The 16,061-nt window shown below is 50.9% G+C and overlaps 1 protein-coding gene across 14 annotated transcripts in view; it reads left to right on the top strand.

Moving 5' to 3' along the window:
* Nucleotides 1–574: 574 nt before the first annotated feature.
* KCNQ2 (potassium voltage-gated channel subfamily Q member 2) overlaps nt 575–16,061 on the top strand; it is a gene marked incomplete at both ends in the record, with an annotated part of 57,275 nt that continues 41,788 nt past the window's right edge. For all 14 annotated transcript variants that reach the window (XM_080925428.1, XM_080925429.1, XM_080925427.1 and 11 more), the window contains one exon: nt 575–870. In XM_080925428.1, the coding sequence (XP_080781554.1) occupies nt 575–870 (296 nt within the window). The remainder of the gene's footprint in view (nt 871–16,061) is intronic.

The following is a 16,061-nucleotide window of genomic DNA, read 5'->3' as shown; positions in this document are numbered from 1 at the left end:
CTGCACAACCAGAGGAGAAATGGAGTCCCGATGGGTGGCCCTGTAGATGCTAAGAGCTAAGATCCTCGTGGGCTGAATCTTTAACTAAGAACTTGACAATGGCAGGATCCTTCTCTTCCAAAGGTGTCTACTTCCTCCAGGTCAGCTCTGGTCCCACTTTGGGATCCCTCAGAGAGCTGGAGCTGGGCCACAGGGCTTTCTTGCGTAGCTCTGCCCTTCTCAAGGGCTGGACTCCTTGCCAAGGATCACTGGGCCAGGAGAGCGGGAAGGGTTGTGTGGTGAGGCAGTACACCTGGACCGGCTCTCCCTGCCCAACACTACAATGGCGTCGTAGGGGTTAAGGCGGGCGGGGCGGGGCGGCGGGAGGAGCCCTCGCGGAAGCGGGCCAGGCACCGAGGCGCGCGCGGAGCCGGGTGGCCGCAGCGTCCCCGCGCGCGGCCGGGCCAGGTAGGAACGCAGAGCCGCAGCCGCCTCGGCCATGCGGCTGCCGGACCGGAGGCCTGGGCTGGGGCCCGCGCCACCCCCCGCGCGCCGCCCCCGCTGAGCCCGCGCCCCATAGGGCGCCGCTGGCACCATGGTGCAGAAGTCGCGCAACGGTGGCGTGTACCCCGGCACCAGCGGGGAAAAGAAGCTCAAGGTGGGCTTCGTGGGGCTGGACCCCGGCGCGCCCGACTCCACTCGCGACGGCGCGCTACTCATCGCGGGCTCCGAGGCCCCCAAGCGCGGCAGCGTTTTGAGCAAGCCGCGGACGGGCGGCGCGGGAGCCGGGAAGCCCCCGAAGCGCAACGCCTTCTACCGCAAGCTGCAGAATTTCCTTTACAACGTGCTAGAGCGGCCCCGCGGCTGGGCGTTCATCTACCACGCCTACGTGTAAGTGGCCAGAGATGTGGTGAGCGGTGGGCCTGGTGAAACCCTGGCCGGCCGTGGGTTGATTGCAGGCGCAGCTGCCGTGGACTGAGGGGCGCTGGTGTGCGTGTCCGCGCGCGCGCCTGGTTCGCGTCGTGGGCGTGGGGTTTGGGTCGTGGCACTGCAGTCTCGGGTTAAAGCAAAGGACAGGGATTGGAGAGTGACTTTGGAGATCAATTTGGAGTCAGGGACTGTTTTATTTGGGGTTGGAGGAGGTTACGGCCGCCAGGCTGAATTGTACCAGCCCTTCCCCCGCAGGACGGGATGTACTGGCGCCCCAGCCCCCCTCAGCCCGAGAGGCCCCTCCCCACGGCCCGCAGCGCGGAACAAAGGGCCGGCTAGGACGGAGGGCAGCTCAGCTCTAGGTCTGAACTCATTCGCCCCTCTGCACCCCCTGTGGTGTCTCTCCGACAACCTAGTAGGGGCAGTGAAGAGGACTGGCCTCTTCTTAGCCATCCTCCTAACCTCTTGCTACCTCTCTGAGCTTCCGGGTTGCAGAAATGGGGAGGGGACCTAACATCACATCACCTTATCCCTTGGGCTGAGGGCACTTGCCTGTACTCATCTCCGGTGGCCCACTCTTGTTCCCTACACTCCAAGTAGTCCCTTTGCACCTGCTGATGATCTCTCCACATATTCTGGGCTCTAGATCCCTGAGAGGAGATGACTGTTATCCCCCAGAACTGCCAGCTTTGGGCCTGAAGGGGATGCTCCTGTCTCCAAGTCTGGGACTCCTTCTGGGGCAGAGCCAGCAGCAAGGGTCAAACCCTGTCTCATGTACATGTGTGTGTGTGTGTGTGTGTGTGTGTGTGTGTGTGTGTTAGTATGTATAACCTCCTAGTGCAAGGACGCTGGCTCTCCTATTCCAGTAGAACCAGGGACAGAGGAGGAGCACTAAGACTCGGCCATTTTGTATGAGAAGCATTTGGGGATGGGAATTAGACCCATGTTCAGGAAAAGTCTCTATTGAGGTGCCCACCTGGCGTGGCTTTGGCAGGGTATCTGTCCCATGAGTGGGTCTGGAGTATTCTGCATGTCATAAGAATAGGTTTTGGGACAAGGAAAGGACCATAGAGGGAAATTCCTGGATGTCTGTAGAATGATGTCCTGGGGGTAGCCACCACCTCTGTGTGTGTGTGTGTGTGTGTGTGTGTGTGTGTGTGTGTGTGTGTAATGTGGTGTGGTGTGGTGAATGAGTGTGCATGTGTGCACCTGTGCTCCCATGGATAGTCCTGAAATTCTCCAAGGCAAAGGTTTTCATCAGTAAGGCTGTCCGAGGGGAGCAGCCTATAGTGCCAACCCCGACCTCCTCCAGAGAGGTGAATTTGGTTTTCCCTTGCCCAGGGTCCTGTGTGGTTCTTTACTCCAAGGAAGAGTCCATGTGTCCCTAATGGTCCTTTTGCTGTAGCCACCACCTCCTTGCCTCTTTTGGGGCCCAAACATTTCTACCATGGCTGGCTGTAGATACCCAACTAGGTCCTGGCCCGAGGTGACTTCGGGGACACAGACAGGATAGAATCCTGTGTTCACAGGGCTGAGCGTGGATGCCCAGGCTGGCAGCATTATCTAGGATTTGTATGTGTGTGGGGTCTGTAGTCTCTATGGGGCTCTGTTCTATCTCTAAGTCTCACTAGTTGGTCCTTCTGTTTCTGCTGCCTGCATCCTGTTTCCTAAAAGTAGCAGCATCTAGAGATCAAGAGTCCAGTGAGGGAGGCCCTTGCTTTACAGGACCTGTGCCCCCGCCCAATCTACGTCACCCATCATACAACCACTCCTCTCCCTGAAGTGTCCCAGACTTTGGGGTTTAGACCATGAAGACATACATTCTGCTGCAGGCCCCTTGGCTTCTATAGTTTGTGGCTGGGTCTTGCAGGGAGATGTCTTGGGACTGGGGACAGGCGGGAGAGTGTTGAAGAAAAACAGAGTCTCTGGTTGCTAACTCAGGGCCAGATACAGTGTCTAGTCCCAGTACCCCTTTCATCAGTAAGGAAGTAACAGCTACTCCTGGCTTCCTGCACTTTGTGAAGACCAACTGATATCTTCTAGGATGCCTATTGATTCCATTGTGAAAGGTGACACATCTCTGATGTCTTTGTTGCTCATGACCCATGCCCCCAGTTTCCAGGCATGGAATCCTCCACACCGATCCTTGTCTAATTTAGGAAGTCTAATAGCCTGAGATTCCTGAACACGTGGCAAACCCTTGTATGGACGCTGGCCCACATGGACTGGATCACACTGTGTGTTAGGCAGTGTTAGGTTTGTTCATTAGTTAGCAAGGATGATACAGCCCCTCCTGAGGCCAGGTAGCTATTGGGAAACAGATCTAAGGCTCATAGAAGAGTCTCTCATTTAAGCAGCACTGGGTTTTTCTAGGCCACTTTCCTTCTTCCTTTGGCCACCAAAGCCTGGTTTGTGAGATGTCCAGTCGTGCCAGCCTCTTGACCAATCCTGCTGGATCTCTGAAGGTCAGCCACTGCCCAGAGTCAGGAGGCAGCCACTCTTGGTTTGGACTTTGGTGGACAAGGTCAGATTCACTGACCACAGGGCTCTTCAGTTTGCCTTTTACAAAGCAATGCCATAATGGACTGCTTGTGAGAAATGTTTTTAGAGATATCTCTGCCCTCAGCCTGGGGGTCACCCAGATAGAGCCATCGTGAACTATCCAGTTCCCCTCCCCTAAGGTGAGCCACATCGAAGACAAATCGAAGCAGAGGTGGGAGTAATATGGGAGCCTTAGAGGAGTCATGTTCATCTGACGTGCTCAAGAGAGCTGAGTGGGGGCTCCAAGTCGCTCAGGGACATAGGGAGAGGTTGCTGGGTTATGATGCCCCCTGCCACATGCTAGACTTACTGTCTGCTGGCCAGAGGAGCATGATGGGGAAACTAAGGCTGAAGAGGTTTTCCTGTGTAAGCTGAGAGGTGGCCTCATTAGAGCTGGGAGTGTGGACAACTTGTTCTTTCCAACATCCAGGGCAGCGGGCAGCTAGAAAGGCATGGCTTTTGAAAGAACTAAATGGGAAGTCAAGTCGGGCTGACCACCAAGGCCCCTCTGTCCACAGTGCACAGGTATCCCTGTAGAGTCCTGAGGAGATCCAGAGCCATTTTCATAGGTTGTCCAGCCAGGTGTCACCTCCCATTTCACAGAAAACGTAGCATTCAGGACCACGGCCATGTTTAAGGCTCTTGGGGCCCAGGTAGGCCTCCCTCCCCAGGAGAAAGATGTCTAGGCTACTTTGCAGCTTCTTCTCACCCCCTTAACTGCTTTTAGCTCTGAGGCTGGTAGGAGCCATGGCAGTTGAAGTAGGTGGGTCATTTGAGGAGTAGGTACAGGCCTGGTCCTCATCTGAGGCAGACAAGAGAGGTGGTCACTTGGAGTACCAAAGTCTAGTCTCTGGGTATGTGGCAGGGATCAGGAGAAGAATCCCTGACTGAATGGTGGCGTGTGCTCAGCTTCTCTCAAGTAGCAGGCCTTCCTGTAGCCTCATTGATCGAGATTCAGAGACTCTTATGGAATTTTCCCAAAAGATGGAAATACCTCAGAGAGTTGTGGTTTCCAGGGAAACCTGTGTTTTTCATGGCGCCTAAGCTTGTCCACCTTCCAGGCCTGTTCAGTTTCTAACGATTGCAGTCCCTTTCCCCTGGTTATGTGTAGAGTAAATCTTTAAGCATCCTTGCATCTGTTAAAAACAAAACATGAGTTGGATATATAAAGCCATCTATATGGAGATTTAGGACACAGCATATCACCAGCCTGGAGAACTTTGACGTGGAGACTTCTAGGTGCTGGGAATGCTCCCAGATGCTGGCCTTGATTCTGAAACTACTGGAATCTGGAGTGCTTCCAAGGAGCCAGTGACAGTGTCTCATAGTACAGATGGAGCCCAATGGTGGGGCCTTTAGTGTCTTCCGATGAGCAAAATACACAGGCTTTTGTAAATTTTCATGATCTTGGCTATAGTGTGCCCTGGGTGAGGCATTCTGACTCCCTATTAATGAGAAATTAATGAGGGTCTGGTGTGGTCCTCAGCACCTCCTGGTGTGAATAGTGGGTCCACTGCTCACTCTAAGGTTGAATCTAGGGAAACGGGCAAGTTCCTAGGACTAAGAGCTCTTTGCAGTGCTTTGCAGAGGGTACTAACAGCTGAATTTGAGCATATGAATTCTGAGTTGACACGTAAAATGATGGGGAAGGGATGTGGCATGTGCTCTGAACCATCTGTGCGTCCCTGCAGTTAGTTGGGTGGAAGGGTTGATCCTGGCCCTGATCCTGGTCGTATCCTTTAAAGGCTGAAGTGACATTAGAAGGCCCCATTTTGGGAGAAGAGTGAGCTCTCATCTGGCAGCTGTTGTCCCCTGGTAAAGGCAGAGTTGATAAAGAGCAGTGCTTCTTTCCAAGGACCTTGGTGTGTGCCCCACTTAAAAAAAATCACAAATAGTGCTGAGCTGGGCCTTGCTGGCCCGTGCCTTTAATTCCAGCACTGGGGAGGTAGAAGCAGGTGGATCTTTATGAGTTTGAGGCCAGCCTGGTTTACAAGGCGATTTACAGGACTGTCAGGGCTACACAGAGAAACCCTGTCTTGAAAAAAATAAAACCAAAACCAACCAACCAATCAAAAACCCAACCAAACAACTGCCTCCCCCCAAAAAAACCCCAATACTGCTGGGTAGAGTAGAATGTGTTTGCCACGTAGCTACCTATGTGTCCACTCACCAAACATGCACCTTAGTGCTCAAGCTGCTGGAGATTGGCAGGGGCTTGTTACCTCTCAGGGGTGAAGGATGGCAGGGCTTGGGACCGAGGGCTCTGGGTAGCCCTGCTTCCATGGGTTAGTGGGTTGGGAGGCCTGTGAGCTACTCTGTCAGGAGAGCCAATGTTGGGGGCACCCTGAGCACCTGATGGGCCTCCTGAGCCATGAAAGAAAAAGAACCACACTCAGGAGGGGAGGGTTTCCATGGTGAGCTTTTATTCCAGCAGCTAGGGGGAAGTGTTTCTTTTGTTAGGGCTCCTATATGTTACAAATAGCCTTCAAAGCTGCTAGATGGGAGCCCAGGTTAAGTCCAGGAATGTCTGTGTTGGGGGTTGAGTGTCAGCTAATAATAGAGAGGAGAGGAGAGCCTGGGTATGGGAGGGAGTGGCCTGGTGCTGACCATGGACAGCATCATTTCGATGGTGGACGAGGATGTGTCCTGGAAAGGGTGATACCCAGCCCACAGTTGTTGAGGTCTTTTCATGAGCTGGAAACACCATATTTATATCTATTCTCAAGCCTTTTCAGAGAGACTGGGTTGGTCTTATTCCAGAGGCCTCAGAGAACATCTTTATCTCCATTTTCTCAGGATGGCCCCATGGACCCAGTGTTCAAGGGCTGGAGAGTCTCTGGGTATAGTGCATGCAGGCTGTCTTGCATAGAGGGCAAGGCATAGAGGAAGCATTGATCAGAGCATAGATATAATGACTCTGGAGAAATAGTTTACTCTACCAAGGACGTGCTTGCCTGTTGTCTTTTAAAATTGAGATGAAATTCTCCCAGCATGATCCTAGCCATTTGGGGTAAATAAATTAGTGGTGGTTTTTATAAGTACCATGTGGCCACCAGTGCCCTGTAGCATCAAGGACATCTGTCTCTATGGGCAGTTCTCCACAGGGCCCCTTTCCAGTTTCTGGTGCTCACGGATATCTTCCTGTCTATGATAGGTTTGTCTTTGATATCCTCTACAACGGGATCATGATGTTCCCTGCGTTTAATGTCCCCCCCCCATGTGTGGTTCTCCTGGGTGCCCAAGCTATAGGGTGATGGAGTCTCACTTCTTCCTGTGGGTCTCTGGGGTACAGTTTGTCTGTCCTCCTGTCTGCTGATGGATATGTGGGTTATCTGTATCATTAGGCGCTGCAACGCCAGCTGCCACAGGGTGGGTGCTAATTTCTGTGACGCACACATCATTTTTATGGGGACACAGCCTTGTCTGTGGTCAGCTGCTTTTGTTCTGTGCTGGGCTCTTAAAGAAAATTTCTATCTTACCTGTTCTCAGACCTACAGAGGCTCACAGTACTGATTTCCTTCTGTCCTGGCTTTTTCAGCCATTCTGTGAATGCCACAAAGACCCCTCCCCCAAGTGATGCTGGGACTGACATGAGCAAGAAGTCTGGAACTGAGTCCAGTTTGGTCATGCCAGGATCCCACCAACCAGGACGTATGTGGGAGGTACAGGTGTGGGGATGGCTTCCTGGGCATTGGAGAGGGCAGAGCAGGTGATGCTGTGACCTCAGTGAAAGTGAGCATGCCTGAGGAAGGAGAGTCTGAAGAAGAGATGGCCTTGGGTTGTGTAAGTAGAAGGAAACTCTACTATCTGGTATCAAAAGGAGATGTTTAAAAGTCCTGAGGAATGGAGGTGCCATGGTAAGGCTAAGAAAGAACAGGAAAGGAGCAAGGAAAACAGTTGGGTATGCCAGGTTTGACCAGGTCCTTAGGGCACTGGGGCCAGCTTAGAGCTGCGGGTAGGGCTGATGCAAGCTGACTTGCCATTTCCACCACAGCTCTCTGGCCAATCCTGGGACTGAGATGGGACAGGTTTCCTATGGTCTCCATGGGATGTACAGTTAGCTGGGATGGGGCATACTAAAGAAGCAAAGGGCCGAGATAAACTTCTGAGAGGTTGTGGGCTCTGAGCCTGTAGTATGGCTGCCTTCTTAGGCGATTCAACAGGCAGGGATGCAGTGTAGGCCTGGCATAGCCTAGGACAGACCTACCTGAAGTAGGCTGGGCTCTGTCCAGCACCCACGATGACTAATGGGAGTAAATTAACCTCATGGAACTTCAGTCTCCAGGGAGCTTATGTAGGGAGGTGCCAGGTCATGAGGTGGTGCTTGGAAAGGGCTCTTCCTGTGCTGAGCTGGCTGGTTCCTGCCCAGCTGAGCCTCCACGGTCTCAGTCTTCCCTGTGCCCGTAGCGGATATCTAGTTTTCTGGGGAAGACCCCATGGTGTCTATAGCAGCTATTAAGGGCGGGGCCCTTGTGAGTCTTGGGTTTCTGATGGATTGAATAGCTAGACAGCATTGTATGAAGAGAGATCAGAGGGATTAGAAGCTCCAGACCTCTATAGCACCCTCCATCCTGTGGCCAATAGTTAGTGTAGGTGAGAGGTTCATGGTGTTTGGAGATGGAGACAAGATGGGGCTAGCTGAGGCCAGCTGGGGAGGCTTCAAATGCTGAATCAGCCTCCAAGGCCTTGGGGCTTCTTGAGCCATGAGCTGTCAGGGTCTTAGATACTTTCTGAGCATCTGCTGTGTAATGGACCTTGTCTATTTTCCCCAAGCCACTTTGTCTCACATGCCCAGGGCCTTATGTGAGACAATATAATATGGTACTAGGTTGGTCAGAGGGGTTCCAGTGTGACAAACAAACCAATACTGCCCCTGGTGTGAGGGGACTCATTCTAATCAAGAGGTCCTTAGATGGCATGTGGCTTCTGTTCTGTCTAGGCCCAGGGAATGTACAACCATGTGTGATTTTTTTTTATTAGAAGCAGCCATCAGCAGTCCAGCTCTGCTTCACTCCTGACATTGGAGGAGGCAGTAAGTCCTGGCAGCAGAGCAGTTTATTAGGGGGAGAAATTAGATTCCAGGTTACAGCGCTGGCTGTGTCTAATGGACGAGGCGGCAGGAGGTCCTTGGGGAGCCATGTGTGATCTTAACCGGAGGGGATGTGTATGACCTCTCCGTGGTTCCCCTCTTCAGGTCTTACTGTACTGTAGGCCCTAAGCTGGAAAGGCCCAACATTACAGGAGTGAGGATTATCCTGGTTGGGCAGATTTTTGCAAGGGATCTTGTGTGGACATATAATATCCTCCTGTGGACAGCGTTCCTATACAGGGTAGCTTTGCCTGCTCTAGCTGGATCATATAGGTCATTCAAGTGGTCCAGAGCCCCTCTTTTCTCATTTGTAAGTGGGGGTATGAGCAATTGCCCGCCTTTAGGGTCATCACATCCCTGACACGGTAGACTTTCAGCCCGTGGAGCTGGATTTCAGTAGTGTAAGAGTTGTGGGCAGGCCTGGGATCTGTGATTATCTAGCTTCCTTTACTGTTAAGATGTTAGAATTTTTGTTGTTACTAAACCTGCACTGGGGTGGCAAATCCTGGATTGCTCAAATCAGCCTTTGGGGCAAGAGCCAGTCTAGAGCGTGTTCCCAGGGTCTGACAATGTGACATTAAGTGTGTGTAGCAGGATTGGAAGGGGATGACAATACCTTTGTTTTTTTTTTTTTTTTTTTTTTTTTTTGTTGTTGTTTTTTTCCAGAAGAGAAAGATTCCCTGTTATAAGACTGAGGGGGCAGAAGGAAGAAAAAAGCAGAAGGAAAGGAGTGTCTCCTTGATGTGGCAGCCTTCCTGGCATGCAGGGCCCCATGCATGGGGTGTGTGCGCACTCAAACCTGCACCCTTTACATGTCAACATAGGCTGGCACCAGCTTTCACTGACCACTATGGGCCTGACTGAAGGCCTTCTGACCCTGAATCCTTGCCCCCAACCTTTGCTCCTTGCCTGTCTCCTTTTCTTGTACTCAGGTCCTGGTTCAAGAGTTCTTCCTCTGCCCAGAGTTGAGAGTTCCCTCCCATGAAGTTCCTCTTGCATCTAGATGAAGACACTGGGGCTCTGAATCTCCCTGTGGTATCTTGCAATTTGGGTCTGGATGTGCTTCTCGATATGGAACAATTCCATGGAAGCTTCATCTCTAGGAAACTCTCCCCATGCTGGGATGGGTTGCCAAGGACTGTCTGAGGCCCCTGCCTTGCTCTTCTCTGGATCTTGGAATCTGGGGCTGGGGACCAGCTGCTTGTGATGCCAGTCTCCTTGGCAACTGCTGCCAGGGAAGCCTCCTGAAGTTGAATCTATTATCATAATTAGCCCCGAAACCCCTTGTTGTAATTCTGGGCTGCAAAAAAAAAAAAAAAAAAAAAAAAAAAAAAAAAAAAAAAAAAACAGCTATAGTCTTGCTGAAGGCCTCTTTCTGAGCCTACAGGCTTAGCAATAGAGTGAGAAAGGCCTCTTCTCATCCAAGGCTCCAATGCTCCTTGGTTTGTGGATGCTGTAGGGAGATGTGGCCAAGCCCCAGAGCTGAGGATATCTCATAGCCTGGGGGCCCTTATAACTGCTTCTCCTATGTAGCCCCCTCCCCCGTTCCATATGGTTAAGAAAAGTGCTGAATTCCAAGTCTGAATATTTTGTTACAGGGGCAATTCCTCTGATGGCCAGACCTGTCTCAGTGGATGGTTCCAGGCCCCACTGAACACTGGTGGCCTTGCTGGATGAATATTCCCAGGGATTCTATCCTCCTCCAGAAAGGAAGAAGGTGATTCTTGGCTTCCCATTGCAATTGCCTTGAGTGTCAAGAAACACAACACACAGTATGGTAGGACGGGAAGCAAGGGGGATGGGCCTTTCTAGAACAGTTCCGCCTGTGGCTGAGTGACCACGGACACATTATGGCTCAGCCTGGAGAAGGCTAGCTTTGAGTAGGGGACAGATCTGAGGGTGATTTCCTGTTCTCCTGTTGTTATTTTTCCATTACGCTGGGGCTTGAGGCTGGGGACCTGTGAAGTGCCCACATCATGAAGGCTAGATGCTAGGGGAGTGTGCCGTACACCTCCTGAGGAGACATGGTAGGAAGTGACAGAGTCCTGTAAAGCCCCAGAGCCCCTCCTCATCTCTCAAGTGGACGTGACTGTGGAATGTTCCGCACAGGGTGGTTGCCAGTCACGGAGGTGCTTACAGATGGATGGGGTTATAAATGATCAGACTGTTGTCTTGGGCCTGGAGGTGTGGCTAGTCTAGGTCCCCTTTCCTTGGAGGCCTCCTGCCTGGGGAGGAGCCTAGTCACACAGCCTGAGCTTCTTCCTGTGTCTGAGTTTCCAGGAGCAGCGTGGGCGCCACTCTTCCTGCGTGTCCCTTGCAGCCTCCCCTGCACCAGCCTTCCTGGAGGGGGGCCATCTGCTCTGTCTGTTCTGAAAACTTAAAAAACAAACCGTGGAGCGGAGGAGCCATGGCGGCATTTTCTGGAAGCTGCAGGAATGGCAGGGCTCCAGGGTGGCTTTTCCTCTGTACAACGGATGATACACAACCCGCTGGCTACATGACAGTGTTCTGGGGAACAAGGTTCCTATTTCCTCAAGATTAGTTACTGGCTTTGTATATCCAGGTAATCACAGCCACATTCAGAAATGCCTCCAGAATGTTCTGAGATGCTCGGTCAGAGACCCTCAGGAGTAAAGCTGAGAGGTCCCGGTCAACTGACACCTTTGCCCTCAGTTGCTTTTAATTAAATTTATTTAGTTATTTGGTGTGTGTTTGCGTGTGCATGTGTGTGTTTTCAGGCAGGCATGCACATATGTGTTGAGTTAATTTCTCCCATCACGTGGATCTCAGGGATTGAAGTCAGGTCATGGGGCTTGGTGGCAAACTCCTTTTGCTGCTGAGCTATCCCATGGGCTTAGCTCCAGTGTTTTTTAACATTAAAGGGATACATTGTAACATGGTAAGCTGTATTTTCTGGACTAACCGTGGATACTCTATTTTTGAGGTCTGTCTCTGTAATACTGTCCCTGACCCTTAATTCTATTTTGTCCAGGCCCAGCACATGCTTACCCTTACCAAACCTTTCCTCTGTTAAAACAAAAACAAAACCCACCTTCCCTGCTTCTCTCCTAGCCAAGCCTGCTCTTCTTGACTCAGCAGGGTCTGGCCCCAGGAAACCCTCTTTGGGGAAGCCTCCTCTGGGATCCTACCTTGTCTTGTGGGTTAAACTGGTCCTGGCATATTTTCTGCTTGAAGAGCCTTCAGTGTTTCTCATGGTTTCATCAGTAATCCAGGGTCCTTATCAGGGCATGGGAACCCCTCCCCCCTTCCCATTCCTTTCCTGCTGACCAAGTTGGAAGAAGATACCACAAGCATTCAGAATCACTGCTAGAAGGCAAACTCGATGTCTGTACTTTTATCCTCTCTCTCCTGTTTTTTTTTTTTTTTTTTTTTTTTTTTTTTTTTCAGGGCTCAGTTAATTGAATAAATTGGCTAACGAGCAAAGGAAATTAATTGCAGTTTTGAAATGTGACCGTGGCTTTGTGCTGTTCTGATGGTGCCAGCAGCGTGTGGCTGCGGTGTTACATGTTCTCAGGAGCCTCAGACCTGGGACCCATGCTCAGGAAGATGGTCATGTCTGTGCATCTCTTAGGGCCAGTGTTGTTGGAGGTTTGGCTGAGGCTGAGAATCCCGGTGACAGATGTTCGCTGAATGCTGCTGGCTGTCTCTGTGGACTGGTTCAGGCTGGAACATGCAGTGAAGGGACCCTGGAGCACACTTAGCTTTTGTTGGGGGAGATGGTCTTGACTTCTAACTGGTGATTTGAGTGATAATGTATGCTGTCTCTCACATCAGCTGGTTTTCTTGTCTCTTGGAGTTCCCTTTCAACTTTTTTTTCCCTTTTCTTTTGTTGGATATTTTCTTTATTTACATTTCAAATATTATCCCCTTTCCTGGTTTCCCCTCCAGAAGCCCCCATCCCACCTCATCCCCCTCCTTCTGTGAGAGTGCTCCCCCACCCACTCCCTCCCACCTTCCCACCCTGGCATTCCCCTACACGGGGGCATCAGGGGCATCGAACCTTCACAGGGCCAAGGGCCTCTCTTCCCACTGATGCCCAACAAGGCCATCCTCTGCTACATATGCGGCTGGAGCCATGGGTTGCTCCATTCGAACTCTTTGGTTGGTGGTTTAGTCCCCGGGAGCTCTGGATGTGTGTGTGGGGGGTCTGGTCTGTTGATATTGTTGTTCTTCCTATGGGATTGCAAATGCCTTCAGCTCCTTCAGTCCTTTCTCTAACTCCTCCATTGAGGACCCCATTCTTAGTCCAGTGGTTGGCTGTGAGCATCTACATCTGTATTTGACACCACTCTAGAAATCAGTCTGGTGGTTCCTCAGAAAACTGGACATAGTGCTACCTGAGGATGCAGCTATACCACTCCTGGGCATATACCCAAAAGATGCTTCAACATATAACAAGGACACATGCTCCACCATGTTTATAGCAGCCTTATTTATAATAGCCAGAAGCTGGAAAGAACCCAGATGTCCTTCAACAGAGGAATAGCTACCGAAAATACATTTACACAATGGAGTACTACTCAGCTATTAAAAACGATGACTTCATGAAATTTTTAGGCAAATGGATAGAACTAGAAAATATCATCCTGACTGAAGTAACCCAACACAAAAGAACACACATGGTATATACTCACTGATAAGTGGGTATTAACCCAAAAGCTGGGAAAACCGAAGATACAATTCACAGACCACATGAAGCTCAAGAAGGAACATCAAAGTGTGGATGCTTCAGTCCTTCATAGAAGGGGCAACAAAATACTTACAGGAGGGAAAACAGAAACAAAGTGTGGAGCAGAGACTGAAGAAAAGGCCATCAGAGACTGCTTCACCTGGGGATCCATCCCGTATACAATTACCAAACCCAGACACTATTGTGGATACCAAGAAGTGCATGCTGACAGGAGCCCGATATGGCGGGCCCCTTTCAGCTTTTGAACTCCACACTTTGTGTATCTCTCTTGGTCCAGTCTCAGAAAGACACAGTCCACCATCCTCCTGGACCAGATATGCTGCTGGCACATTGGACAGACCCTGGCATGGTGTGCTCACTGCCCTACACAGGTCTTCCTGGTACCTGTTATTTTGAAAGTAGGGCAGTTAGGTCTTAAGTGAGTGTTGGTGAGGTCAATGTTGGTCAATGAAGGCATTTTCTTTCTTTCTTTTTTCTTTCCTTCTTCTTTTCAAAAAAAGTATTTATTTATTTATTTACTTCTCATCCTGATTGCAGCTTCCCCTCCCTCTTCTCCTCCCAGTCCTTTTCTATCTATCACTTCTCCTTTCTCCCATCTACTCCTCCTCCCTTTCTGCTCAGGAAAGGGAGGTCTCCTATGGATATCAACCCACCTCAGCATATCAGGTTGTAGTAAGACTAAGCGCATCTTCTCCTATTGAGGCTAGAGAAGTCAGCCCAGTCAGGGGAAAGGGATCCAAAGGCAGGCGGCAGAGTCAGAGACAGCCCCTGTTTCTGCTGTTAGGGGTCCCACATGAAGACAAAGCTACAGGACCCTTACATATGTACGGAGGGCCTGGGTCCATGTCATTCATGCTTTCTGTTTGGTGGTTCCGTTTCTATGAACCAGTATGGGCCCAGGTCAGTTGACTTTGTAGGTTTTCTTGTGGTGTTCTGGACCCTTCTGGCTCCTTCAATTCTTCCTTCCCCTCTTCCGCAGGGTTCCTCGAGTTCTGCCTAATGTTTGCCTGTGGGTTTTTGTATCCGTTTCCATCAGTTGCTGGATAAAACCCCACTGGTGACAGTTACAGTAGGCTTCTGTCTGCAAGTATAGCACGATATTATTGATAGTATCAGGGGCGAGCTCTCTCTCACGGCATGGGTCTCAAGCTGGACCAGTTGTTGGCCAGTCCCTCAGATTTCTGCTTCTTTTTTTTATCCCAGCTTACTTTGTAGGCAGGACAAATTGTGGCTAAGTTGGTGTCCCAAACCCTCCATTGGAAGTCTTGCCTGGTGATAGGGGTGGCTGTTTCAGGTTCTCTATTGCTAGGAGTCTTAACTAGAATCACCTCATAGATTCCTGGGAGTTTCTAGCTCCTCCTACAGATGCTTCACTCCCAAATCCAGGTTTCTGATGGAAACATTTTCTGATAGCACCTGGCCCTAAATTTCTACCTATGGCGGTCCTAGAGCATCATCAGGGTATTCCCCTTTGACCTCTAGGTTAGCTGGGATTCCCAAGCATCTGGCCGAGTCCTCTTGTCCCTCCTTACCCATGAGATTCAGTTGTGTACATCAGTGTGCATGTGCTAGTACTCCTCAGCCAAGTACAGGTCTTGGTGTTGCTATGTTTTCAGATGTGATGGACACTTTAGTCAGCACCCATAGCACGGGCGACTGTCTACGGTGTTTGGGTACTTAAAATCATGGAGGGTGGAGATGGAATTGGTCTCAGGGCCCTCTCTGGTGACAGAGGCCTGGGATCAGGGGTGGGATAGTGAGCATCTATGAGTAAGACCTGCAGTAGGTCCACCGGGCTCAGGTGGCTAGGTCAGCCTCCTGCTGAAAGCACAGGATGGACATAGTCACGGGCACGTGCCAGGCTCCATCAGTGAACTGCTTGGGCTGCTCTTACCTTCCTGAGGGGCCAGTTCTACTTTGGGAATATGGAACCTGGACCTTGTGGCTCTAAGGCTGCCAGACTGATGACCCTGGGGCCTTTCACCCAGACAGTGGGCTTCTGGACCTGCATACTGTGTGCTGTTTCCTTTCAGGATGTGGAGCCCAGCTTTGGGGGTTTCGGGTTCTCCTGCCTCTGCCTCCTGAGTGCTGAGCTGATAAGTATGCATCACCACGCCTGGCTTATTCTCTGCTGGGAATAAACCTGGGAAATTGTGCATTCTAGGCACGTACTCTGCCAACTAAACAGGATCTCTAGTTCCTTGTTTTCCCTCTTATGTGTCAGTCATTGTGGCTTGTCTGAAAGAGAGGGTCTGGGGCCAGGTAGAAAATAGACACAGCACCGTTAGGGTGAGTGGTGAGCTTGGAGTAAGACCTACCCTAGCTCACAGCCACTCACAAGCCTAGAAAAGCCAGAGGTTTCAAATATGCAGGAGCAGAATCCAAATGAATCATCTTCAGCAGTGGGCTTCATCATCTGTAGCCCCAGAGGTGCAGCCACAGCTGGGTCTGTGTGCACAGCTTGTATCAGCTTTAACCCATGAGCACCCCTGAACCCTGGACTAGAAAGGGGACCATGTTCTCATAGACAATACCCCGTGCCTGCAGCAGAGGACAACAGAGAACGGCATGAGGGAAACAGTGACCTAACTGTGGGGACAGTGATCAGTTCCACACATTAGGTGGAGAGGAAGATTTGTGTGGAGATAACCTGACCTTGTAGACTCTCTTCTGTCAAGGGTGGTGGCGTGGTGGAATCTAGGGCCCAGCAGAGCATGGTAGCGTCTCGTCAGAGTTGTCACCCTTATCGTTCTTGTGTGCTGTTCTTGTGAATGGATGCCTGGGTTTTGAAGACAACATGACGACTGGCAA

The sequence above is a fragment of the Micromys minutus genome (genome assembly GCF_963924665.1).
Source record: "Micromys minutus genome assembly, chromosome: 11".
Lineage (NCBI taxonomy): Eukaryota > Metazoa > Chordata > Mammalia > Rodentia > Muridae > Micromys > Micromys minutus.
This window is presented reverse-complemented; position numbering and strand designations above follow the sequence as displayed.